The sequence below is a fragment of the Salmo trutta genome, chromosome 36, assembly GCF_901001165.1.
Source record: "Salmo trutta chromosome 36, fSalTru1.1, whole genome shotgun sequence".
NCBI classification, from domain to species: domain Eukaryota; kingdom Metazoa; phylum Chordata; class Actinopteri; order Salmoniformes; family Salmonidae; genus Salmo; species Salmo trutta.
In genome coordinates this window covers 21,259,552-21,287,493 of record NC_042992.1, presented here as the reverse complement: position 1 = coordinate 21,287,493, position 27,942 = coordinate 21,259,552, and the positions used below count along the sequence as shown (strand labels likewise).

Here is a 27,942-nt window from a genome sequence, read left to right as displayed (position 1 = left end):
AAACTTCACGTCAGGATAGGAAACCGAAATTAATAATTAATGTATGTGTGTTATATTAAACATAGAGGGAGTAAAATGTTGGCAAGCGATAAACATTTCAGAACAACTATGGCTGAATGAATATCCTTACACTTTCAAAAATACTAGTCGAATAAGACATGGATGGGTGAGATGACGAATTTTGGCAAAGAGATTTATTTATAGACTAATACAAATCAGTAGCGAATTTAGGTGCGGACGACATGGACGGACGACATGGACAGCCGCCCAGGGCAGCACGGGGGCGGGAGCTGAAGGGGTGGTTCACCCAGGGCGCCATTCAAGCTAGAACCGCCACATACAAATTGCCAAACCGAAAACTACAGACAAAAATGCTTTCTGCTACTAAGATCATTGAAATGTAGGCTAAACTGACAACGGAGTGAAGAGCAAAATCTCAGCTAGCAAGCAAGTCGCAGCAATGAAGAACGCGAAGGGAGGGGGAGAATTCTGGCAGGGGGGAGATTTTCTGCACAACACCGGCCCTGGCGAGGAAGTTTTTGCCAGTGTTGCCAACTCCTCAGTAAGGAAAGTAGCTATTGGCTGTCCTAAAAGTTGCTAAATGACGTCATTACCTCATTTGCATAATTGGCCATGTGCATGTAAACGTGATGGAAGCTGTAGGTGTCACGTCCTGGCCAGTATAAGGGTTAATTAGTATTGTAGTTTGGTCAGGACGTGGCAGAGGGTATTTGTTTTATGTGGTTCAGGGTGGTGTGTTTGTTTAAAGGGTGTTTGATTTAGTATTTCCGGGGTTTTGGTTTATGGTCTAGGTTTATGTATGTCTATGTGGAATCTAGTGAGTGTATGTCTATGGGTGATTAATTGGGGTTGGGACTCTCAATTGAAGGCAGGTGTTTTCTCTTTGCCTTTGATTGAGAGTCCCATATATTGGGGTGTGTTTGTGTTTGTGATTCGTGGGTGATTGTTCTGTGTTGAGCCTTAGGCTTTGCCAGACTGTTTTGTTGTTCGTGGTTTCGTTTTTTGGTTATTTTTGGGTGTTCATTTTGATAGTAAATAAAAGTCAAGATGAGCCTGCACATACCTGCTGCGTTTTGGTCCTCCTTCACCGTCGACAACCGTGACAGAATCACCCACCTTCACAGGACCAAGCAGCGGAAGAAGGCTGGCAAGGACTGGGAGACCGAGAGGCACCCCCAAGAATTTTTTTAGGGGGGGCACAAGGGCTGTGTGACGTGGCAGGAGCTGCCCGCCAGTCAACAGTCGCCAGAGCTGCCCGCCAGTCAACAGTCGTCAGAGCTGCCCGCCAGTCAACAGTCGTCAGAGCTGCCCGCCAGTCAACAGTCGTCAGAGCTGCCCGCCAGTCAACCGTCACCAGAGCTGCCCGCCAGTCAACCGTCACCAGAGCTGCCCGCCAGTCAACAGTCGTCAGAGCTGCCCGCCAGTCAACAGTCGTCAGAGCTGCCCGCCAGTCAACAGTCGTCAGAGCTGCCCGCCAGTCAACAGTCGTCAGAGCTGCCCGCCAGTCAACAGTCGTCAGAGCTGCCCGCCAGTCAACAGTCGCCAGAGCTGCCCGCCAGTCAACAGTCGCCAGAGCTGCCCGCCAGTCAACAGTCGCCAGAGAGGTCAGACTGCGCCGAACCGCCGGAGTGGCCAGACTGCCCCGAGCCGCCGGAGTGGCCAGACTGCCCCGAGCCGCCGGAGTGGCCAGACTGCCCCGAGCCGCCGGACTGGCCAGACTGCCCGGAACGGCCAGAACCGGAGCCACCTCCTGATATAGGTGGGTTGGGGAGGGGGGGGTGTAGCACAGTGCCGTCGTTGACGGCAGCCACCCTCCCTTCCCTCCCTTTAGTAGAGGGGAATTTTTGTTTTGTTGTTTGGGGTTGTTGTTTTGGTTTTGTTTTTTGTTGTAAAGGTGCTTCCGGGGTTAGCACCTTTAAGGGGGGGGTACTGTCACGTCCTGGCCAGTATAAGGGTTAATTAGTATTGTAGTTTGGTCAGGACGTGGCAGAGGGTATTTGTTTTGTGGTTCAGGGTGGTGTGTTTGTTTAAAGGGTGTTTGATTTAGTATTTCCGGGGTTTTGGTTTATGGTCTAGGTTTATGTATGTCTATGTGGAATCTAGTGAGTGTATGTCTATGGGTGATTAATTGGAGTTGGGACTCTCAATTGAAGGCAGGTGTTTTCTCTTTGCCTTTGATTGAGAGTCCCATATATTGGGGTGTGTTTGTGATTCGTGGGTGATTGTTCTGTGTTGAGCCTTAGGCTTTGCCAGACTGTTTTGTTGTTCGTGGTTTCGTTTTTTGGTTATTTTTGGGTGTTCATTTTGATAGTAAATAAAAGTCAAGATGAGCCTGCACATACCTGCTGCGTTTTGGTCCTCCTTCACCGTCGACAACCGTGACAGTAGGAGAGGGGAATGACGTCGTGGGAGAGACAAAAAGTGAGTAAAAAACACCCTAAATATGTTTAGAACTACAAATGAACTTTCTTCTGTCGATTCTTGTTTTTATTTGTCACAATTCCAACCCTCCTCCTATATCCGGGCTTGGGACCGGCAAAAGTGACCCAAAAGAGACACTCTGGTGGAGTTACTTTGTTTTTTGTTTGTTTGTTTTTTTAGTTTTCTTAATTTGGTTTGGTTTTTAAACTTATGGACCACTTAGGAGCCTACAACAAGTCACAGTAAAACATGAAAATGTTTTACATTTATTTTGTATACAATCTACATTAACAATCTAAATGGACCAAAAAGAAACAATAGAAAAAACTGTCAATGGCAATGTGAGAAAATTATGGTAACTAGTCTGGCCCTAATTCAGGTTAATAGTTTTTTTTTTTCAGACCCCCCTCCACACACACACAGGCTGTGCTGGCTCACAGAAAGAGTGGGTCATCGTCATTTTGGTCAAGGCTCTCTATGGCAGGTTCAGCAACTGAGGGAGCTGACTTAAATGAGTAAGCAGCTGATGTGCCAAAAAGCTGCAAAACATTATCAGGCAGTTAGCTGGTGCTCATAGCAAGCCTCACCAGACAGCTTCAGTCCATATCGAATGTACAGGATGGAGTTAAGGGTCTGCAAGGACATCCAATTTCTAAATGTTCTTTTTACCACACTCATCTGGCTGAATACTCTCTCGACTTCAGCATTCGAGTGTGGCAAGGACAACACAGACACAGCAGCCATGGCAAGTTCTTGAAACGGGTTGATATCAGCTGCATCCCTGAACTTCCAAATCTCACTCCAGAAGCCCAGTGTGTTTTTTGTCTCATTCCCTTTACTAAGATGGATGGCATGCCATTGCTGGACAATCTTGTCTATCTCTGCAGGGGAGTAGCCAAGGAGCTTGGCTAATTTTTCTATTTCTCCAGGGCTCTTATTGTGCTTTAGAGTTTCCTCCACATTGAAAACTGACATGTACTGCAATGCTTCGATGTTGTCCGGCAGTCTCACCCTCAACTCATTAGTGAGGGAGATGGTGAAGGCTACGCACAGCTTTCGGACATTGTTTTCATCCTCAGGCGCAAGGTGGAGCTCAGCTGCCTTTGACTCAAAAAGGTAACCAAGGTACGGTTTGGGACTGATGTGTCCATCTATTGGCCCTTTGAGTACATCAACATTTGCCAGTGGATTCAGCACCCTGCTGCTCACAGACTTGATCAGGCTAACCAAGCTGTCAAGTAGTTAAGAGGATCTACTTCTTCTCCCTCAAAAGCCTTGATGGCCAACTGTACCTCACCCAGCACTGACTTCAAAAAAGTCAGATACAATATGTTTTGAGGATAACTGTACATGGAGTATAAAACCTCAGCCATGTAGCAGTGTTCACTGGACTTGGTGACTGCGAAATGCAGCCTAAGCTCCTCCCACTGGTCCAAAATGCGTGAAACCGCAGGTTCAATGGAGAGTCAACGTGTGGCACACACCTTGGTTATCTGTAAAGGTTTCTCCCCACAGTTCATGGTCTTATATAGGGCCTTGTAGGCCTCCCTGCGCTTTGGAGACACTGAAAACCAGTTATAAGTCTCTCGTGCCAAGTACTCCACACTACGGGGGATGGTGTCATTGGAAGCATGACTTACAGCAAGCTGCAGAGTGGCACACAGCGAATAAGAACCAGATATTTGAGGCCATACTCCTCCTTCAGCACTTTATGGACCCCATTGTTAATCCCCGTCATAACAGAGGCATTGTCAGTCCCTATCCCCAGGAGTTTCTCTTTTTTAAGACAACACTTCTCAAGGAAAGCCACAACAGCACGGGCTATAGATTTGGCATCTCCTCCCTCCAACTCAACAAACCCCAGAAATGTTCATACAATTGTCTGCTTGGTGTCACTAAAGTACCTTATCACAACCCCCAGGTACTTAGAAACACTTACATCTGTGGACTCATCGAGGAGGAGGCTGAAACGCTGGTTACCCACATCTGCGACCAACTTTTTCAGAAAGTATGGTGCTACAACACCATTAATCATTTTCGTGCACTTTGTCCTGTGCATTTTGAAGTGGGTAGCAGCAGTGGAGTCTGAGAAAGCAGCTCTACATGCTTCTCCAATGTGATCACATGTCAGCATGGAACAGTGTTCAGTGATGGCTAATGCCATGGTGGCCTCAGCCTTTTTTGCAGAGTAAATTCTTTTAACCATAAATGGCAGCTTGTTTTGGATGGAACTGTTATAAGGCTTTGCCTTTTGAGTATGTTTTTAAGTTGTCATGTGTTTCTTTTACATCACTAAGTTTGGCGTAGAAATCAGCCTGACAATACAGGCAGTATGCCCGTGTATCATCTCCAATAAATGGCTTCAACCAGCCTTTGAATTCAGGGTTTGATTCCCACTTGTTTCTGTATTTTTGAGAGTACAGTTTAGACTGAGACATGATGAGCTAGCCAGCTAGATGTTTAGCTTAGGCACACACACAGTGGACAAGGTGAGTAAGTGACTGAGGCTGTGTGAGGCAAATGCAGTGATTTATTTTAGACAAAGAACAATTTACATTTACATCCCGCCCTGAATGTTTGCCAGGGCGGGATCAGCCAGCGGCGGCTTTCCGCATGCGCGATTAATTTGCAGTCTGGATGCGGAGGGGTGAACATCTCCTGCTTTGACTGCAGCTGGGAGGGACTGCTGCGTGAGGACTGGGCCGCCTGTGAGTGCTTTGGGACGGGGTTGGGGCCCACGGCAGCACCCGCTGCTCGTTGAGAAGAGTAAGAACGATACGTGCTTTCACGTCAGTCTCCAATAACACCAGAAAAAGACGCTAGATTTGTTGCTAGTCGTTTTTTTTTTAAATGTGTCGCTAGAGGGGTCTGAATACTCGCTAAATATACTGTTTTTTGCATGTCTCCACATTTGCATGTCTCCACATGTAAATGAGGAGGAGCCACAAACAAGGAAGGGAACATTCAGCAGGAATTGCAGGATATAAAATAAAGGTCCTTTGGTTGGAGGATGTAGATCAATGTTTGTATTCAAGAGGAAGACTATTTTCTGTCAGAATGGACAGGTGAGTCACAAAACGATGTCTCATTTGACAACGTAGTTATATCTGGTTGTTTTTCAAAGTTAGCTTGGTAACTAATTGATCCTGCTTTGTACTACACCCCTCAGTTCCTTCAAGCCAAATTGGTATGTCATGGCAACATAATTTGTTTAGCCTTTGTTGAATGCCTGCTACAGTAGTCTAGGCTGGACACATGACATTTTTAACAACACTTTTTTTTCTGATTAAAAACGAGTTAATTGCATCCGCCGTAGAGCCCAGTTTCATAACATTAACTGCTTGCCGTAATTTTGAAGTTATCGCGGAAAAACAGGACTTACTTCAGCGCTGTTTTCACCCTACCAGCTCCTATTAGCTTTGTTTGCACTGAGACCTGCTCTCTTGGACTCGGAGGATTTCCTCATGTAATTCATTCGTAACAAGTTACAGCTACTTTGCGCACAATATCATCTGCACGCATGAGTACACGATGTTAACATCTATAACCTTAACGATTGCTGGTGTATAGTCGTTAAACATTTTATGATCATGGTTAACCATATCTTTTTTCAGAAAAGGTGTAAACCTGAACAAAATGCATGTCCCTATCCTCTTTTTCAAGATGTGGCCGATTTAAACAGCTAGAAGACATTTTTTGATTAAGAAATAACCTCTTTCTTTTACGATCTGTCGTTTCTAAATTGCTGCTGGGTAATTTGAAATGCGTCGAAATCTGTTTGTTCGTTGGCATCAAATTGAGCGAATGCTGCGCAGGTTCACTGAGTTGCAAACCAAATGGAACGGTCTAGCTCCTTGATCTGTAGATCTGACGCAGTTGCTACCTCAGATTATGAACCTAACATGTGTCACGTATGAGTTATGTACTACCCATAAAAGGCCACAGGGAAGAGCAAAAGAGCTATAAACCCATACTGTTTTTTTTAACCTATTTTAGCCCTAACCATGACTTGTAACACAATGCACCTATAGCTGTAATGGTCACCATTTTTCTAAACCTAACCCTAACCCTGATTGACATAAAATAGCATGCAACAAAATACTATATGTCCCATGATTTTCTAAAATAGTCACTCATTACTTTACAGTTATTTAGAAGAATATCTATATATACAGTTGAAGTCGGGAAGTTTACATACGCCTTAGCCAAATACATTTAAACTCAGTTTTTCACAATTCCTGACATTTAAACCTTGTAAAAATTCCCTGTCTTAGCTCAGTTAGGATCACCTCTTTATTTTAAGAATGTGAAATGTCAGAATATTAGAGAGAATGATTTATTTCAGCTTTTATTTCTTTCATGACATTCCCAGTGGGTCAGAAGTTTACATACACTTAATTAGTATTTGGTAGCATTGCCTTTGAATTGTTTAACTTCCCACAATAAGTTGGATGAATTTTGTCCCATTCCTCCTGACAGAGCTAGTGTAACTGAGTAAGGTTTGTAGGCCTCCTTGCTTGCACACGCTTTTTCAGTTCTGCCCACATTCATTGTCCATTTGGAAGACCCATTTGCGACCAAGCTTTAACTTCCTGACTGATGTCTTGATGTTGCTTCAATATATCCACATAATTTCCCCTCGTCATGATGCCATCTATTTTGTGAAGCGCACCAGTCCCTCCTGCAGCAAAGCACCCCCACAACATGATGCTGCCACCCCTGCGCTTCAAGGTTGGGATGATGTTCTTCAGCTTGCAAGCCTCCCCCTTTTTCCTCCAAACATAACAATGGTCATTATGGCTAAACAGTTCTATTTTTGTTTTACCAGACCAGAGGACATTTCTCCAAAAAGTACGATCTTTGTCCCCATGTGCAGTTGCAAACTGTACTCTGGCTTTTTTATGACGGTTCAGGAGCAGTGGCTTCTTCCTTCCTGAGCGGCCTTTCAGGTTATGTCGATATAGGACTCGTTTTACTGTGGATATAGATACTTTTGTACCTGTTTCCTCCAGCATCTTCACAAGGTCCTTTGCTGTTGTTCTGGGATTGATTTGCACTTCTCGCAACAAAGAACTGTCATCTCTAGGAGACAGAACGCGTCTCCTTCCTGAGCGGTATGATGGCTGCATGGTCCCATGGTGTTTATATTTGCGTACTATTGTTTGTACAGATGAATGAGGTACCTTCAGGCGTTTGGAAATTGTTCCCAAGGATGAACCAGACTTGTGGAGGTCTACAATATTTTTTCTGGGGTCTTGGCTGATTTCCTTTGATTTTCCGATGATGTCAAACAAAGAGGCACTGAGTTTGAAGGTAGGCCTTGACATACACCCACAGGTACACCTCCGATAGGCTAATTGACATCATTTGAGTCAATCAGAAGCTTCTAAAGCCATGACATAATTTTTGGGAATTTGCCAAGCTTTTTAAAGGCACAGTCAACTTAGTGTATGTAAACTTCTGACCCACTGGAATTGTGATACAGTGAATTATAAGTGAAATAATCTGTTTGTAAACAATTGTTGGAAAAATTACTTGTGTCATGCACAAAGTAGATGTCCTAACCGACTTGCCAAAACTAAAGTTTGTTAACAAGAAATTTGTGGAGTGGTTGAAAAATGAGCTTTAATGACTCCAACCTAAGTGTATGTAAACTTCCGACTTCAACTGTGTGTATGTATGTGTGTGTATGTATATATATATATATATTAGTGTAAAGTAATGAGTAAACATTTTAGAAAATCATGAGACATATAGTCTTTGGTTGTTTGCTGGACTTTCATATAGAGGTTACTAGGCCACACCCAGTTCAAACCACATTTGAAAAATAAAACTTAAAATGTGGCTTGTTTATCATGTGTTCTGCTTTGTGTAATCGGTGTGAAATGGCTAGCTAGTTAGCGGGGTGCACGCTAATAGCGTTCCATCGGTGACATCACTGGCTCTGAGACCTTGAAGTAGTTGTTTCCCTTGCGCTGCAAGGGTTGGGGCTTTTGTGGAGCGATAGGTAACGATTCTTCGAGGGTGGCTGTTGTCGATGTGTGCAAAGGGTCCCTGGTTCGAGCCCATGTAGGGGTGAGGAGAGGGACGGAGGAAACAGTTACATTTGCAATAATAAAATAACTAACAACAGACTTTTTAGTACTATAATGGTATTTACTAACATAATATTATTACTAAAATAGTTTCTAAAAGTGTTCTAGGCTACCCTACCCAAGAATTTGAGTTAGGGTTAAGGCAAAAATAGGTTATACTTATTGTTAGGGGTTAGGGCTCAAATGGGTTATACCTAGGGTTAAGGCTATAGGTTATACGTAGGTTTGGGGTTTTTAAGGCAAAAAACAGTATGGGTTTATAGCTCTCTTGCTGTTCCCTGTGGCCTTCTGTGGGTACTACATAACTAATTCATACTTGCTAGGCTCATAATCTGAGGTAGCAACTGCGTCAGACCTACAAATCAATAAGCGACACCTATCCATTTGGTTTTCAACTCAGTGAACAGATGAATTTATGAATGTTGTTTTGTTACATTTAACTGCCGAAAAATGCTCTTATCGAGGTCATTTCAAATCAAATTGTATTGGTCACACACGTGTTTAGCAGATGTTATTGCGGGTGTAGCGAAATGCTTGTGTCTCTAGCTCCAACAGGGCAGTAATATCTAACAATTTCACAACAATACACACATCTAAGTAAAGGTATGTAATTAAGAATATATAAATATTTGGACAAGCAATGTCAGAGCGGCATAGACTAAGATGCAGTAGAATATAATACAGTATATACATGAGATTAAAGTGACTAGTATAAAAGTCACTTTTCCATTTTCTTAGTAGGCGACGTCAGAGGTCAGCGTTTGGAAGAAGTAGTATTTTTTTCTAAATTCAAACAAACCCCATGCAACTACACATGGAATTTTAGAAAACGTGTTGCCTTCCATGTTGTGAATTGAGGAAGTATCCCCTAGAAAAGGTTGGTCGAAAATTCTCTGTGCTGCGCTTAACATTACCTACCTAGTAATGCCTATCAGCCAGCTGGAACGGTAATAATGTCCTGACTAGGCAATATATTTTTTTATTTATAGATAATCGAGCCCCATCTAAGTGTTTGGTCGTTGATCTTTTTATTATTTTTATTTTATAGAATGCCAGACTGTAGCTTTAAGTTTCATTACAATTAAGTGTTTTTATGGCTGACCTGGTACTGTATGACAGAAGATGCATTCTATACCAAAATGCTATTGTTCCATATTGTCTAATTGTTTGATTTTTTTTTCCTCTCAAACAGTGGGATTGTGAGGGCTTTCCTACAATGTCAGACTGAAGGTACTACTGCCTATTCATACCTGAAGCCATCTTAGTCTAATGAACTTTGTAATTGTGGAAGGTGATGAGTTACACATAAGATGTTTGTTGTTCATACTTCAGAGAAAGATTGTTCCAACATTATCCAATGATCGATAGTTTTCACACTTGGAAGTTTCTCCGGAAATTTCTTCTTGACCTAACCAGAACATCTTTACTGTCCCCGATGGGCAATTTGAGTGAAGCCTAAATTTGTTTTATAAAAACACACAACATAAAACCATATGATACAACATAAAGTGCCTTCAGAAAGTATTCACACCCCTTGACTTTTTCCACAGTTTGTTGTGTTAAAAAGTGGGATTCAAATGGATTTCATTGTCATTTTTTGTCAACGATCTACACAAAATACTCTAAGCGCTTTGTACACCTGGATTGCACGATATTTGCCCATTGTTATTTTTAAAGGTCTTCAAGCTCTGTCAAGTTGGTTGTTGTATATGCTTCCTTCTTTTCAATCTGTCATTTAGGTTTGTCATGACGTTGGCCTGTGGGTAAGGTTTATGACCCCCCCCCCCATAAATACCTTTCTCCCTTCCCCTCTCTTACTGACCCTACTGAAGGACTGCTGTCCTGTTAAATATAGAGAGTCTGGGAACATCAAACAAATGGGGAAAGGAACCATATTTTGGTAATAAAACCAGTTGGAAATATGCTTGATAACGTAATGAGTATGTATGTCAGTTCGTTGTTATCTGTGACATTATGACTGATGACAGGACGACAAACTGTACCTGGGAAAGTATCCACCCTCTAGTTATCAGAGTCACATGGAATTGTTATGCAATTGAAATGTTTGATATTGAAATTGTTTGTTAGGAGATGTAATTTTAGCTTCCAAATGAGAGATTTGGGTTTTCATAAGGAAAGTGCCCTGCTTGATCAGTGGCCCACCCCTGTGAAGAGGAGGGGTTATAAACGATGAAACACATCCTTTCCCCCTCTCCACTATATAAGCCTTTGACGAAAAGATAACCAGGTGGTTCCAGTACGGGAGGTCTGCAGCCTCTACGTTAGGACACACATGTCAAGTTAGCCAACCTCGGCGTGAGCTTTGATGGCGAATGGTATGAACTTTGAGCTTATTCACTACAGAAGTGATACTTCCTAGCCGTTGAGTTAGCAGTGGCCGCTGTAGACGGGGGCTAGGAAAGGACGGACGACGGATCCAGTCTAACAGACAGACGAAGATACCACCACGTATTCAATTTACCACCAGAGACATTCTTCCAAGGACCGGAAGATCTGTTGGCCAACCCGGCCAGCATCTACGACCAATCTACCGAAGCGCAGCTCAGAGTAAATGTTTATTGCATTTTCCTTTTCCAAATGGGCGGTAATTTAGAATGCATAAGATAATGTATTTACGATAGCATAGCTGCTGTTTCTCTGTTCCTAAATCTTCCTGCTCTTTCATTCAAGCCCAACCCCCTTTCCTTTGTGTAACCAGCCATCATGTATGACATCATTTGTATTCGGTGTATTTGTAATTCTGTGAGAAGTTTAGGTATTTAGTAAATAAATAATTAAACCCTATTTTTGTATTGCTGATTCAACTTGTTAGCCAGGGTTCGTGAAGATAGCCAAGAATTTACAACTTTCATTATGAGACTGAAAATAAGATAAGGGTTAATATTGACTGCTATCTATGTAAAATATTACTAAGTATTTTAAGAGTTTATTCGGAAGATAACAGCTCTATAAACGTTCTTCCGTGGTGCCCCGACTTTCTAGTTAATTACATTTACATGATTAGCTTAATCAGGTAATATTAATTACAGAGAATTTTATAGGTTAGCATGTCATATCACTTAATCCGGCATAGCCAAAGACACGACAGGTTAATATTGTGGAGTAACTTCAATGTTGTTGATCAATCCTCAGTTTTTTCCTATCAAAGCCATTAAACTCTAACTGTTTTAAAATCACCATTAGCCTCATCGTGAAATCCCTGAGAGGGTTCCTTCCTCTCCAGCAACTGAGTTAGGAAGGACGCCTGTATTTTTGTAGTGACTGGGTGTATTGATACACCATCCGAAGCCTAATTAATAAATTCACCTTGCTCAAAGGGATATTCAGTGTCTGCTTTTTTTTCCTTTTTTTTTTACACATCTAGCAATTGGTGACCTTCTTTACGAGGCATTGTAAAACCTCCCTGTTCTTTGTGGTTGAATCTGTGCTTGAAATTCACTTCTCGAATGAGGGACATTTTTACTCTTTGGAACTTATGATAAACAATAAAAAAAAATGAATAAGTCAATTGGTGTGAATACTTTCTAAGGCACTGTATATACAGTACATATAGCCCAGAATAAGTGCAATATGATAAGTGCAAATATGCAAGTTGTTGTGCAAAATCCAAGATTCAAAGACTGACAAGGCAGCAAGGTTACATCATTCACCACAGCTACACTAAGTATGTGGACACCCCTTCAAATGAGTGGATTCAGCTATTTCAGCCATACCTTTTGCTGACAGGTGTATGAAACCGAGCATACAGCCATGCAATCTCCATAGACAAACATTGGCAGTAGAATGGCCCGTACTGAAGAGCTCAGTGACTTTCAACGTGGCACCGTCATATGACAACAAGTCTGTTTGTCAAATTTCTGCCCTGCTAAAGCTGCCCCGGTCAACTGTAAGTGCTGTTATTGTGAAGTGGAAACATCTAGGAGCAACAACGGCTCAGCAGCTGTGTGGTAGGCCACACAAGCTCACAGAACGTGACCTCCGAGTGCTGTAGCATGTACAAATCGCTAGTCCTTGGTTGCAACACTCACTACCGAGTTCCAAACTGCCTCTGGAAGCAACGCCAGCATAAGACTGTTCTTTGGGAGCTTCATGAAATGGGTTTCCATGGCCGAGCAGCCGCACGCAAGCCTAAGAACACCATGCGCAATGCCAAACATCGGCTAGAGCTGTGTAAATCTCGCTGCCATTGGACTCTGGAGTAGTGGAAACCCGTTCTCTGGACTGATGAATCACGCGTCACCATCTGGCAGTCTGACAGACAAATCAAGGTTTGGCGGATGCCAGGAGAACGCTACCTGCCCTAATGCATAATGCCAAATGTAAAGTTTGGTGGAGGAATAATGGTCTGGGGCTGTTTTTCATGTTTCGGGCTAGGCCCCTTAGTTCCAGCATACAATGTCATTCTAGACGATTCTGTGCTTCCGACTTTGTGTCAACCGTTTGGGGAAGGCCCTTTCTTGTTTCAGCATGACAATGTCCACTTGCACAAAGCGAGATCAATACAGAAATGGTTTGTTGAGATTGATGTGGAAGAACTTGACTGGCCTACACAGAGCCCTGACCTCAACCACATCGAACACCTTTGGGATGAATTGGAACTCCGACTGTGAGCAAGGCCTAATCACCCAGCATCAGTACCGAACCTCACTAATGTTCTTGTGGCTGAATGGAAGTCCCCTCAGCAATGTTCCACCTTCTAGAGGAAAGCCTTCCCAGAAGAGTGGAGGCTGTTATAGCAGCAAAGGGGGGACCAACTCCATATTAATGCCCATGATTTTGGAATGAGATGTTCTTGAGCTACAGCAGTCTTCAGCCTGTGTTAACATAATCTATGAGCTGCTTTTGGTTGTAATTTGTGGAGGTTGATGGCTATTAGGTATGTTGTTCAGGATTCTAAGAAATTGTCACGATCTTACTCTTGTTGAAGATAAATGAAATAACATGCACATGACATATTACCTTTTGTACTAATGTTGCCCTTTTGTGTTCTCAACAGATGGTGACATTAGATGTGTTTCAGACAAAGTGACAGCACATTGTAATAAAAGGATTTCACTTAACAAACCAAAGGGGTACAAGTTGAAGATCGGGCACCAAGATGACACTGTTTACAAAGGAAACAAGAAAGTAATTGAAGAGTTGAGCAAATTCTACCTTAAAGAGGAAGTGAAGATGGTTGTAATTGGTGTAATAGATGGTTTTGATGAGTGTGAGGCAGAGAGTGGGCAACTGTTGATTTTGGTAGGTGAGGACTGGAAGGTGTATGCTTACGAGACAGAGTGTCTTCATCTGGTTGCAAAGAGTATGCAAAATCTGTTTGAATCAGGGCTGAATTACCCAGGAATCAAAACCTTCTACCGTGGCCAGTGTTTTGAAAACATGGTAAGATCAAAACTAATTAGCGATGTATGTAACTACCTTATTAAGTTTAAAGAGGGACGTTTTGAGACAATTAATAGAAAGTAGAGGTTTAGTGGCTAAACCACAAAGGGCAGGCCACTAATGTAAAAACTATTTAAACTCCACTTTTTCAGACACCAGAAGAATGGTCTGATGTTGAACGTGACAGTGATGAGATTCAGAAAAAACAGGATGCTCATAAGTGTTTCCTGAAGTCAACAGAAGAAGAATTCCTGAGAAACCTTGAAATCATCAAACGCAAATTACCAACGCAGAACAAAAAGGTACATTTTTGCATAATTTTCTATTAGTAATACTTTGCTCCTTAATTGTAAGTCCTTTTATAAATGTGTTATTAGTTTAAATCAAGCAAAAACAACAATGAAAAGGTTATATTCAGGCCGAATTCAATGTGACAAGCTCTACTTAGACATTATTTTGTAATTCTTATGGATTCATTCCTCATTTGGGCAAATGTATTCTCAACAGATGCCAGAGAGGCAGTGTGAAAGAGCTACAGTAGAAGACCCCAAAAAGAAGCTGCGTTCTAATTGTGATCATCTGTGTTTATCCTCTTTAATATAAGATAGGTGTTCCCTATGACACTGACGATGGTTGAGTAACCAAAATGTTTATCTATTGCACTCTTCAAGCACCTTTTGCATATATTTATATTGCAAATTATATATAATGTTCATCAGTATGCTGGTATCTATTTGTATAGACCCCTTTGTTTATGCTGCTGTTACTTGCTGTTTATTATTAATGCATAGTCACTTTACCCCTACCTACATGCACATATTACCTCTTACTTAAACTAACCTGTAAACACGCACATTGACTCAGTACCTCGTTATAGATTTTTTTATAATGTTAACTTTGAAAATATTTGCAAAAAATATATATTTTTTTTACTCTGCATTGTTGGTTAAGGGCTACACCTGTTGTATTTGGCACATGTGACAAATAAAATCTGATTTCACTGAAGCAGGTTTTCCTGTAGGATTTTGTCTGTTTCCCATTTCTTTTTATACTGAAAAACCTCAAGCACACCCATACCATAATACCGCCACCATGTTTGAAATTAAGGAGGCAGTTACTCAGTGATGTGTTGTGTTGGATTTGCCCCAAACATACAGTGCATTCTGAAAGTATTCTGGCCCCTTGACTTTTTTCACATTTTGTTACGTTACAGCCTTATTCTAAAATGGATTAAATAAAAAAAATGTCATCAATCTACACACAATACCCTTTAATGACAAAGCAAAAACAGGTTAAGAAACTTTTGCAAATGTAATACAAAAAAAACAGAAATACCTTATTTACATATGTTGTATTCAGACCCTTTGTTATGAGACTCGAAATTGAGCTCAGGTGCATCCTGTTTCCATTGATCATCCTTGAGATGTTTCGACAACTTGATTGGAGTCCACCTGTGGTAAATTCAATTGATTGGACATGATTTGGAAAGGCACACACCTGTCTATATAAGGTCCCACAGTTGACAGTGCATGTCAGTGCAAAAACTAAGCCATGAGGTCGAAGGAATTGTCCGTTAGAGCGAGGCACAGATCTGGGGAAGTGTACCAAAAAATATCTGCAGCATTGAAGGTCCACAAGAACACAGTGGCCACCATCAGAAGTTTGGAACCACCAAGACTCTTCCTAGAGCTGGCCACCCGGCCAAACTGAGCAACCGGGGGAGAAGGGCTTTGGTCAGGGAGGTAACGAAGAACCTGATGGTCACTCTGATAGAGCTCCAGAGTTCCTCTGTGGAGATGGGAGAACCAGAAGGACTACCATCTCTGCAGCACTCCAATCAGGCCTCTATGGTAGAGTGGCCAGACAGAAGCCACTCCTCAGTAGAAGGCACATGACAGCCCGCTTAGAGTTTGCCAAAAGTCACCTAAAGGACTCTCAGATGATGAGAAACAAGATTCTCTGGTCTGAATGCCAGGCGTCATGTCTGGAGGAAACCTGGCACCATCCCTACAGTGAAGCATGATGGTGACAGCATCATGCTGTGGGGATGTTTTTCAGCGGCAGCGACTGGGAGACTAGTCCGGATTGAGGGAAAGATGAAGGGAGCAAAGTACAGAGAGATCATTGATGAAAACCTGCTCTAGAGCGCTCAGGACCTCAGACTCGAGCAAAGGTTCACCTTCCAACAGGATAACGACCCTAAGCACACAGCCAAGACAACAACGGAGTGGCTTCGAGACAGGTCTCTAAATGTCCTTGAACCTGATCTCGGTAGAGACTGGAAAATAGCTGTGTAGCAACTCTCCCCATCCAACCTGACAGATCTTGAGAGGATCTGCAGAGAAGAATTGGAGAAACAGCCAAACCTGTTTTTGCTTTGTCATTAAGGGGTATTGTGTGTAGGTTGATGAGGGGGTAAAAACATTTTAATCCATTTTACAATAAGGCTGTAACATAACAATATGGAAAAGGTCAATGGGTCTGAATGCACTGTAAGGCTTTGCATTTAGCCCAACAAGTGTATTCCTTTGCTGTGTTTTTGTTGTTGTTGAGTATTACTTTAGTGCCTTGTTGCATGTTTTGGAATATTTATATTCTGTATATTTGTATTATTTTCACTGTCATTTAGTTTATTATTGAGAGCCACTACAATGTCGTTGGTCCATCCTCAGTTTTCTTCCATCACAGCCATTTGACTCTGTAGCTGTTGTAAAATCACCAATGGCCTCATGGTAACATCCCTGAGCAGTTTCATTCCTGTCCTGCAGCTCAGTTCAGCAGGATGAGTATCTTTGTGTCTGGGTGGTTTAATATATAATCCACAGTATAATTATAAACTTTACCATGCTTAAATATATATTCAATGTCTGATTTGATATTGTTACCCATCTACCAATCACTGACATTCTTTATGAAGCTTTTGAAAAAGTTCCCTGGTCTTTGTAGTTTAATCTGTGCTTGTAAATTCAATACTTGACATGCAGAGAACCTTAATAAAAAGGTTCCTGGAGGCACCTTCAGGGGTTACCCTGATGTAGCAATCTAAGAACCCCTAAAGGATCCTCCAGGAACCTTTTCTTTTTAAAGTGCTCTTTGTAAAGCACTTTTTTTGTGTATGGAAGGTGCTATACAAATAAGTATTTCTGTTAACTTTAAAAAATATATTTTTTATCACATTTGATTAACCTCTCCCACCCCTGATCTCAAGTAAACCCCTGGTGGGAACCGAATAGGGTAACACTAACCATGTTTGGAGATTTGAAATTTTTTTGTATTACACCACTGTCGCATTTAGTTTTTTTGCACTGACAGCCCTTATCATTTTCTCTCCTTGATGTCAGAAATACTGCTTGTGTTCTTCCTTCCCCTCTAGTGAGGGACTAAAATTTATACCTGGGAAACGTGGGGAGTGGAATCTGTGGCCATATGGGTGGGGCTTCAGCTAAGGAAATTAAACTAATGCAATGTGTTGCCAACCTTGTGGACAACCACTCCTACATGGTGTCATGTGATTATTATACATTTGATAGTTCACATCAACTTTGGCAGGCTACACAAGTCAATGATCGCAGAGAACATGGCTGATACAGTAAGCAATCTTATTTATCTGGTTGAGTTGGGATAATTACAAGTTTAATTTAATGTAAATTACAATTTGTTGTAATAAAGGTCATCTTTTCTGTTGCACTTGCAGAGGTTTTTGGAAAGGTAAGCTGCTTAAAGTTTTCACACAATATATGTATAATTTTGAAAATGTATAGATGACATTGTAAAATGTTATATTAGCATAGTTGTTCTATCTTTTAATATGGTCAAATGAAAATAACCAGTTATCTGAAAAGTGGTCATAATCTGTTAGACAGAAGCATCTTGTTACAAAAATCAAATACTAGGCTAATTTCATGATCTTGTAACTTCTTTAATTAAGAGAAATCATTGAATTAAGAGATCTTCCCTTGAGATCTTCCCACAGAGTAATGCTTTCATAAAATTACAATGTGGTTGAATCAAGAATGGTCAGGTGGGGATTTTCTGAATATGTTGTTGACTATCGCAGGGCAGAAGATTTTCAAAGTGAGGACGGTTTCCTAACAAATGCAGCAAAAATAATTTGCGGAGTGGTGGGACTTTGTGCAAATCACGAAAATATGCACATTATAACATTAGCAGAAGAGGTATGTATTGGATGTTAATTGTGACCGAATTTCTCTAAGTGAGCTTGAAGGGCTAGTTTGGGATTTATGCCCTTTATCTACTTCCCCAAAGTCAGATGAACTAGTGGGTAACATTCAATTGTATGTATCTATGTGCAGTTTGAAGGAAGTCACTAACTAGCGTAAGCACAATTGTTAACTAGTGTTAGCGCAATGACTGGTAGTCTATGGGAACAGCTGCGCTAACGCTAGTTAGCATTGGTTCGCAAAACTACGTCTAACTTCCTTTATACTGGACAGAGATAGACAAAAATGGTATTCACGAGTTCATCAGACTGGGGAAGTAGATAAATGGCCTTATTGCCAAAATGACCACTATCCCTTTTACACTTTAAAAGTACAGACCCAGAGCTTCAAAATGGATATCATACACTGTAGTTGGAGGAAACATGGGATATTATGTTGCTTTGAAAAGTAATACACGTGTTATCCCACACTAAAGGAAACAAGTAGGAAAAATGCTCTTGAAAGATTTTCACACTTGCTCGAGAGCTTTTCTTTGTGTACGCCTATTCAGGTTCATTCACATCCTCCTAAACCATGGCATTTTCCTCCAGAAAGTAGTCGCTCTACTTTTTCCTACTGAGCTTTGTTGATAGCACCAACTAAATTCAGGGCAGCAATGCTTTTGAGAGCTGTAGAAACACTTTTGCAGTTGTCCATAGGTATACCTTTCCAAAAATCAGCAGTAGCAAATATTATCTACTGTATACAATGACCAGGGAAGCCCCCGATTTACAGACAGCAGCTTGTGACATGACAGACCAGTCAGGACTCATCTCTTGGCATGTCCAACCCTTACATTATCTCAGGATCCATCCTGGCTAACCATGATTGTGTCACGACTTCCACCGAATTCGGTTCCTCTCCTTGTTCGGGCGGCACTCGGCGGTCGGCATCGCCGGTCTTCTAGCCGTCATCGATCCACTTTTCATTTTCCTTTTGTTTTGTCTTGTCTTCCCACACACCTGGTCTCAATTCCCTCATTACATGTTGTGTATTTAACCCTCTGTTCCCCCCATGTCTTTGTGCGGAATTGTTTATTGTAAGTGCATGTGCACGTTTTCTCTGGTGCGTGACGGGTTTTGTACCCATTTGTTTGTTGTTCTGGTTTCCGGTGGTTTTATTAATAAAACTGCTCCGTTGATTACCCAGTTTTGCTCTCCTGCGCCTGACTTCCCTGCCACCAGTTACGCACTCCCTTACAGACTGGCTATCTTTCTCCCTAGTGCATTTGGAAAGTATCCAGACCCCTTGACATTTTCCACATTTTGTTACGTTACAGCCTTTTTCTAAAATTTATTAAATCATCAATCTACACACAATACCCAATAATGATGTTTTAATTTTTTTTTGCAAATGTATAAAAAACGGAAATATCACATTTACATAAGTATTCAGACCCTTTACTCAGTACTTTCTTGAAGCACCTTTGGCAGCGATTACAGCCTCGAGTCTTCTTGGGTATGATGCTATAAGCTTCGCACACCTGTATTTGGGGAGTTTCTCCCAGTCTTCTCTGCAGATCCTTTCAAGCTCTGTCAGGTTGGATGTACAGCTATTTCCAGGTCTCTCCAGAGATGTTAGATCGAGTTCAAGTCCGGGCTCTGGCTGGGACACTCAAGGACATTCAGAAACTTGTCCCGAAGCGACTCCTGCGTTGTCTTGGCTGTGTTCTTAGGGTCATTGTCCTGTTGGAAGGTGAACCTTCGCCCCAGTCTGAGATCATGTGCGCTCTGTAGCAGGTTTTCATCAAGGATCTCTCTGTACTTTGCTCCGTTCATCTTTCCCTCCATCCTGACTAGTCTCACAGTTGATGCCAATGAAAAACATCCCCACAGTATGATGCTGCCACCACCATGCTTCACCGTAGGGATGGTGCCATGTTTCCTGCAGACATGACACTTGACATTCAGGCCAAAGAGTTCAATCTTGGTTTCATCAGACAAAGAATCTTGTTTCTCATGGTCCAAGAATTCTTTAGGTGACTTTTGACCAACACGAAGCGGGCTGTCATGTGCCTTTTACTGAGGAGTGGCTTCCATCTGGCCACTATGCCATAAAGGCCTGATTGGTGGAGTGCTGCAGAGATGGTCTTCTTTCTCGAAGGTTCTCCCATCTCCACAGAGGAACTCTGGAGCTCTATCAGAGTGACCATCGGGTTCTTGGTCACCTCCCTGACCAAGGCCCTTCTCCCCTGATTGTAAGTTTGGCCGGGCGGTCAGCTCTAGGAACAGTCTTGGTGCTTCAAGACTTCTTCCATTGAAAAATGATGGAGGCCACTGTGTTCTTGGGGACTTTCAATGCTGCAGACATTTTTTAGTACCCTTCACCAGATCTGTGCCTCGACACAATCCTGTCTCGGAGCCCTATGGACAGTTCCTTCGACCTCCTGGATTGGTTTTTGCTCTGACATGAACTGTCACCTGTGGGACCTTATATAGACAGGTGCGTGCCTTTCCAAATCATGTCCAATCAATTGAATTTACAACAGGTGGACTCCAATCAAGTTGTAGAACATCTCAAGGATGATCAATGGAAACAGGATGCACCTGAGCTCAATTTCGAGTCTCATAGCAAAGAATCTAAATACTGTTTTTTATTTAATGAATTTGAAAATTCAAAAAATGGCTTTGTCATTTAGGGTATGTGTGTAGATTGATGAGGATTTAATTGTATTTATGTGGTCAAGGGGTCTGAATACTTTCCGAATGCAATGTAGCTCAGTGCTTTCTCCTTAGCTAAACTAGGCTAATAATTTAACGTTTGTATTCATTTTTATGGACCGGTTATGTTGCCCAGCCAGAAAACCAAAAGTTGTCGCTCAAACAGAACAGGGAAGTAACAAAGAGTCACTAACCACAACAAGACAGGTGGGGTTTTAGGAGGGTTTCTGAAAGACACTTATGGGGTGTCCACTAAAAGTTGACTAGCAACAACAACTGGGACCTAAAATACACCCACCATGAGCACTCACTAAATTTGCCCACTAAGAAGCATACAAAATAATAACCCACACCAAATTTAAAGACAGGAAGCAAACCAAAAAGTGGAGCAACCCAAAAAACAGGGAAGATTAGATAAAGGATTATTATTGTAGAAATCAAATAGGGAGAACCAAGTGGGTGGCAGGTAGCCTAGTGGTTAGAGCGTTGGGCCAGTAATCTAAAGGTTGCTAGATCAAATCCCCAAGGTCTGTTGTTCTGCCCCTGAACAAGGCACTTAACCCACTGTTCCTAGGCCATCATTGTAAATAAGAATTTGTTCTTAACTGACTTGCCTAGTTAAATAAAGGTTAAAAAAAACTGTTGACCCTCTGCATCTCTCAAGAGCACCGGGCCAGACTAATGAGATGGACAAGCCAGCACAGGTGTAATACATGGTGACACCAACTGGTGTGTCTTACTGGAAAAACCAAAACCTTCCCCCTTAAGACAACAAATATATACTATATTTTAGTTGGACAAGTTTGCTCACCACCAACAGAAAACAACTTAAATTTAACAACATGATCAACTTAAATAACATCATATGTGTTATTTCATAGTTTTTATGTCTTCACTATTCTACAACGTAGAAAATAGGAAAAATAAGGAAAAACCCTGGAATGAGGAGGTGTCCAAACTTTTGTCTTTTATTTAATTGTTGACAGAAAGTTTTATAATCTGTGTACCACCCCTACCTTGTCACAACACAACTGATTGTCTCAAACGCATTAAGGAGGAAAGAAATTACACAAATTAACAAGGCGCACCTGTTAATTGAAGTAGTAGACGCCACGTTTATATTGGAGAAGGTGACGCATTTAAATGCGTCACCTTCTCCAATATAAACGTGGCGTCTACTTTCTGTCAACAATTAAATAAAAGACAAAAGTTTGGACACCTACTCATTCCAGGGTTTTTCCAAATTTTTACTATTTTCTACGTTGTAGAATAGTGAAGACATAAAAACTATGAAATAACACATATGGAATCACGTAGTACCCAAAAAAGTGTTACACAAATCATAATATATCAAAATAACCACCCTTTGCCCTAATAACAGCTTTTCACACTCTTGGCATTCTCTCAACCAGCTTCATGAGGTAAGTCACCTGTAATGCACTTCAATTAACAGGTGCGCCTTGTTAATTTGTGTAATTTCTTTCCTCCTTAATGTGTTTGAGCCAATCAGTTGTGTTGTGACAAGGTAGGGGTGGTACACAGAATATAGCTCTATTTGGTAAAAGACCAAGTCCATATTATGGCAATAACAGCTCAAATAAGCAAAGAGAAACGACAGTCCATCATTACCTTGAGACATGAAGGTCAGTCAATGCGGAAAATGTGATCTTGTAACCGGTCACAATTGACTTATTCACTTATCTGTCCATTTGTTTACTGAATATTCACTGTCATTCATTCTAGCCGATAGGGTTGTTAGATAGGATTGGATTGGCTGGGATGGTTCAAGGCCCAGTGCAGTCAGAATTGATTTATTCCTGTGTTTTGTTTCATATTGTACAACAGCTGATGAAACTAACACTGTAAACCAAACATTTTATGTGTTATTCCCTGATAGTTGGTGTTTGAAAATACAACCTAGACAGGATATTGTAATTAGCAGGTTTGCATTGGCGGAAGTTTCAGCTTGCCTGGTGACATCACCAGACGGTAAATTGGTTAATATACCAATAATAAAGAGTTCCAAATCTCTCTGCCATTACAGCTAGTTTTCAGGTTTCCCCTCCCGACTCAGAACACTCCCAGAGAGTCCTATCAAAATTCGTGCTTGAGGAATAGTTTTTTGCTAAAAAGTTATTTTTGTCAATTTGAATGAAAAACTATTACACAGAAATGATTTTGTATATAAAAACAGCTGCAATGGGCCTTTAACACAGCAGTGTCCATGAAAACATTTGGGGTTATAATTAATGAATTAACAGGAAGTCTAACAGGCTGGCTTTAACTTCGTGTTTTCAAGATGCTTCATAGCATCTTTTTCCTAGGTAACATACATGTACCAAAGTGTTCTCCGGAAATGATCTTGTCAAGCGGGATGCTGGAGAAAGTGAGGGAAGTGTTTCCTAGACCACTGGCGAGTTACAGCACGGAACTGCCTCGTCGGACCCCCTTCTCCTGTCTACTAGAAATGGTTAGTGTTTCTTAAGGTTCTTAAAAAATAAATAAAGGAACTTACACTGCCAACAGACCTACATCCCTGCATCTCATTGCTGGCTTGTCTCTGAAGATAGGCGGGGTTGGGCCTGGTCGATCCCTGCTGGAGGACCAGTAGGGGGCACTCTTTTTGCTGGTGTAATGGAGATCCAAATGTCCCCGACTCTGTTGTCACTAAAGATCTCCTGACACCTATCACAAGAATATATGTTTTAACCCTGGTTTCTGGTTAAATTCCCAAACTAGTTATACCATCATGACCACCTAATAACCCCAGCTTCCAATTGTGTTACGGAACCACCTATCTAGTCTGTTTGAATGTGTGCATTGATGTAAGAAGTTAGCATATCAGGATTGGGCTCAATTCAGAAGTTTGGAATTGACTCCCATTCAACTCATGAGTGAAATCCTAATTAAATTAGCCACACCCCACCGGATGTAGAATTTGAGTTTGAGTGACAGGAAGCAGAATTATTTCAGTGCAATTCAAAGAAAATTCCACTATCATAGAACATGAGAGTTTATTTGGATAGTCCAGATAGTCCGTCCGTATCTTCCCGTATTTAACTAAATGTTAATAATTAATTAAATATATTGACTTAGTGTAGTGGCGTACAGGTTTTGTTTTCCTTGATCATTCATTTTAATCAATAGTTTAATCAATATTTTATATGCATGTATATAATGATATGTGTATGTTTTATGTACAAGATGTGTATTTCTATAGACTACACCTAAGATAGAATAGAGGAGGCATTTGAATTTCACTGAAATCAATTCTATTTCCTTTAATTCAAATTTGAATGGCAATTATGTATCCTGTTTACTAATTCAAATTCAATTCAAATGTAAGAATTTAATTGGAATTTATGAGGCATTCTCAATTAATTTCTGAAACCTGCGTAAATCTCTCATTTAATTCTGGATTAACACGTAGATTCTAGGATTTGCGTGAGCAACAAATTATTGTGATTCATCAAACTGTCGCGCACAACATACAGTATATGCATTTCATCGATAAATCAGAGCCAAACTATATTGCTGCTCTTTTGAATGAGCGTTACAACCCCGCCTGGAAAACACCCTCCATTCACATTTTATGTTAACAAAAAAAGTGCAATGGCAAAGCTGATCACATCACTGTAGTGGGGTGGGCAGAATGCGTTAATCTGTTGCAGTGACTTTAAACAAAAAATGCATGCTGCAAGTGCCAAACACTGGCCGTGCATTCTGCAAGATTGTCTATTGAACAATTTAAAAGTAAATGCTGCCTACTGCCCACATTTCTATGCAAAACATGAATTGTTGTTCAATATTTTGTTCATCAATACATGATTGTGTTTCTATCTCCTGCCTCATATTGCACAGCAATACTGTAACCTACTCATACTGTCAAATATTTTAAATAGGCTACCAGTCTATTTACTTTCGAGCATGGATATTAAATGAGCAATTGTAGTCTAAAATGTGTTGTGTAGCGTTAATTAACCAGTCATGTCAGAAAAGGAGAGATGCCCTGCAATATGATTATCATTTAGGCCTGTATAATACATGTAAAATAAAGATATTAGGTGACATGCTGCTGCATGATTTCCTTACCAACGGCAAATGCATATTTTTTTTAATCATTAGGCCAATGTTATAATATTTTTATTAGCCTACCATTATTATAATTCCTGTGAATCTAACACCTCAATTTCCCACAAAAGAACAATGTTTGCTTGCAATACAGTTGATCAACCACTAGAATTTGTGCGTTGAGGGGAGAAAAGCAGACTTTCCCGTCAAGTTCAAAATGAATAAATACCAACCTTTTGCAGGAAAACTGGTCCACGCAAGGTTTACAGTGTTTTTTTTGCACATACACCTTTTTGATAAATGAGGACCTAGGTGTTGGATGCGTGTGCTTATAGGAGACAGCTCAGTCTTGACTCTCTTAGTCGGCCAGTCCAAGCAGGTTAGAGTCCAAAGTGGCGGTGACCAAAATAATGATATATAAAAAAAGGACAACACAAAGGCATGCTCAAACAAAAGTATTCACACATGTAAAATGTTACAAGGCTCGCAACTGATAGCAATCACATGCTTATCAGGCCTCAATAGCAGAACCTAGCATCTGAACCAGATGCTGCTGCCACCTAGGGATGGGGTGTGGAAGTAGTAGGTCGTGCTCTACATTGCAGACATTGCATCGCATCATCGCATCAACCAATGGTTGTGTCACGTCATCGATTGTGCAGTAGGGCATCAGATTAATTTATCATATGATGTGGTTAGCTGATATGTTAAATACATATCCAGGCGTTGTGAGATCTGGCAAGAGTCGGCAATGTATTCAGCTTGGAACTCTGCCGTAGTGTGCTGTCTTGCTATGGCCTAACACTGAACTACCCCAATTCCTAACATTGGCTCATTCAATCTTTCTAAACTATTCCCCAGATTATTGCTGTAGATGAGAATGAGTTCTCATTTAACTGACTTGGTAAAATAAATATGCTTATTTCTCATGTGCTCTTTACAACAGGGATTTGTTTTGCTCTGTTTGAAAATGGGTTCCATACCATATAGAATTACTTCAACCAAGAGCAGTGACTTCTTATACTTTAATGTACTACGCAATAGAACTGGTCAAAGCAACCAAAGTTAGTATTTTAATTTTGATAGTCATATGTTTGCAGGTCGTCACCCTAAGGACAGAAGATGACACAGAAGAAGATATCAAAAACCATCTGTCCAATCTCATCACAGAATTGGGTTTGGTTGGTGATCACAAAATGATCGCGGCAACAATATGCGTCTCCTACTACACTGATGACAAACATAAACCAATGTTTCATTACTATGGGGCATCTTTGTCCAGCACTGGGTACAAGGAACGAAAGATCCTGATTGCCTCATCTTGTGTACACACATGGCACCATTATGTGTCACTTGCTGTTATGGAAAAAACACCTGTAACATTTATGAGGCCAGTCAGATGCAGAGCTTTTAGTGTGGATAGCATCCATACAGAAAAGGCACCTTGTCAACCCTGCCGTGAGCTCTTCATGCTCGAGCACGCAGATCCTCCGACTGGCAACAACATCTATGGTAATTGCGCTGAGGTGGAGAGCCTGAGCAAATTACTCTGGAATGAAGAACGGCTCAGAAGGGTAAGAGAAAACAGACAGATAATGAGAATAAAAAGTAAGGCAAGAAAAACATTGTTAAACAGATTGAAAGAGTTTGGTCTTTGGTCCTATAAAGCCAACAGAGTGTTTTGGTCTCCACCTACCAGGAGGATATAATAAGGCATTTTGCTATATTTTCAAAATTATAACACTTGATGTGTCCTATTTAAATTGTTTGCCTTACAAGTTAAATTAAGCATACCCCTATACAGTGAGGGAAAAAAGTATTTGATCCCCTGCTGATTTTGTACGTTTGCCCACTGACAAAGAAAGGATCAGTCTATAATTTTAATGGTAGGTTTATTTGAACAGTGAGAGACAGAATAACAACAAAATCCAGAAAAACACATGTCAAAAATTTTATAAATTGATTTGCATTTTAATGAGGGAAATAAGTATTTGACTCCCTCTCAATCAGAAAGATTTCTGGCTCCCAGGTGTCTTTTATACAGGTAACGAGCTGAGATTAGGAGCACACTCTTAAAGGGAGTGCTCCTAATCTCAGTTTGTTACCTGTATAAAAAACACCTGTCCACAGAAGCAATCAATCAATCAGATTCCAAACTCTCCACCATGGCCAAGACCAAAGAGCTCTCCAAGGATGTCAGGGACAAGATTGTAGACCTACACATTGCTGGAATGGGCTACAAGACCATCGCCTAGCAGCTTGGTGAGAAGGTTACAACTGTTGGTGCCATTATTCGCAAATGGAAGAAACACAAAAGAACTGTCAATCTCCCTCGGCCTGGGGCTCCATGCAAGATCTCACCTCGTGGAGTTGCAATGATCATGAGAACGGTGAGGAATCAGCCCAGAACTACACGGAAGGATCTTGTCAATGATCTCAAGGCAGCTGGGACCATAGTCACCAAGAAAACAATTGGTATCACACTACGCCGTGAAGGACTGAAATCCTGCAGCGCCCGCAAGGTCCCCCTGCTCAAGAAAGCACATATACATGCCCGTCTGAAGTTTGCCAATGAACATCTGAATGATTCAGAGGACAACTGGGTGAAAGTTTTGTGGTCAGATGAGACCAAAATGGAGCTCTTTGGCATCAACTCAACTCGCCATGTTTGGAGGAGGAGGAATGCTACCTATGACCCCAAGAACACCATCCCCACCATCAAACATGGAGGTGGAAACATTATGCTTTGGGGGTGTTTTTCTGCTAAGGGGACAGGACAACTTCACCGCATCAAAGGGACGATGGACGGGCCATGTACCATCAAATCTTGGGTGAGAACCTCCTTCCCTCAGCCAGGGCATTGAAAATGGGTCGTGGATGGGTATTCCAGCATGACAATGACCCAAAACACACAGCCAAGGCAACAAAGGAGTGGCTCAAGAAGAAGCACATTAAGGTCCTGGAGTGGCCTAGCCAGTCTCCAGACCTTAATCCCACAGAAAATCTGTGGAGGGAGCTGAAAGTTCGAGTTGCCAAACGTCAGCCTTGAAA

General features: G+C 41.3%; 1 protein-coding gene across 2 annotated transcripts; it reads left to right on the top strand.

Moving 5' to 3' along the window:
• Nucleotides 1–5,345: 5,345 nt before the first annotated feature.
• LOC115175631 (uncharacterized) lies at nucleotides 5,346–14,945 on the top strand. Of its 2 annotated transcripts, none has more exons than XM_029735025.1 (5): nucleotides 5,346–5,507; nucleotides 9,730–9,767; nucleotides 13,555–13,685; nucleotides 14,093–14,242; nucleotides 14,448–14,945. In XM_029735025.1, the coding sequence occupies exons 1-5, from the start codon at nucleotides 5,374–5,376 to the stop codon at nucleotides 14,541–14,543; spliced, it is 549 nt and encodes a 182-aa protein (XP_029590885.1). In that variant the 5' UTR covers nucleotides 5,346–5,373; the 3' UTR covers nucleotides 14,544–14,945. The 2 variants fall into 2 exon arrangements, with proteins under 2 accessions (XP_029590885.1, XP_029590884.1); XM_029735024.1 differs by having other exon boundaries at nucleotides 5,359–5,507; nucleotides 13,555–13,940.
• Nucleotides 14,946–27,942: the final 12,997 nt, after the last annotated feature.

Excerpts from the sequence above, each read along its gene's own strand:
- LOC115175631 (XM_029735024.1), top strand. The coding sequence starts at position 5,374 with ATGAGGAGGAGCCACAAACAAGGAAGGGAACATTCAGCAGGAATTGCA. Across the intron at positions 5,508-9,729 it reads TTTTCTGTCAGAATGGACAG|TGGGATTGTGAGGGCTTTCC; the intron begins GTGAGTCACAAA and ends CCTCTCAAACAG. Across the intron at positions 14,243-14,447 it reads TACCAACGCAGAACAAAAAG|ATGCCAGAGAGGCAGTGTGA; the intron begins GTACATTTTTGC and ends TATTCTCAACAG.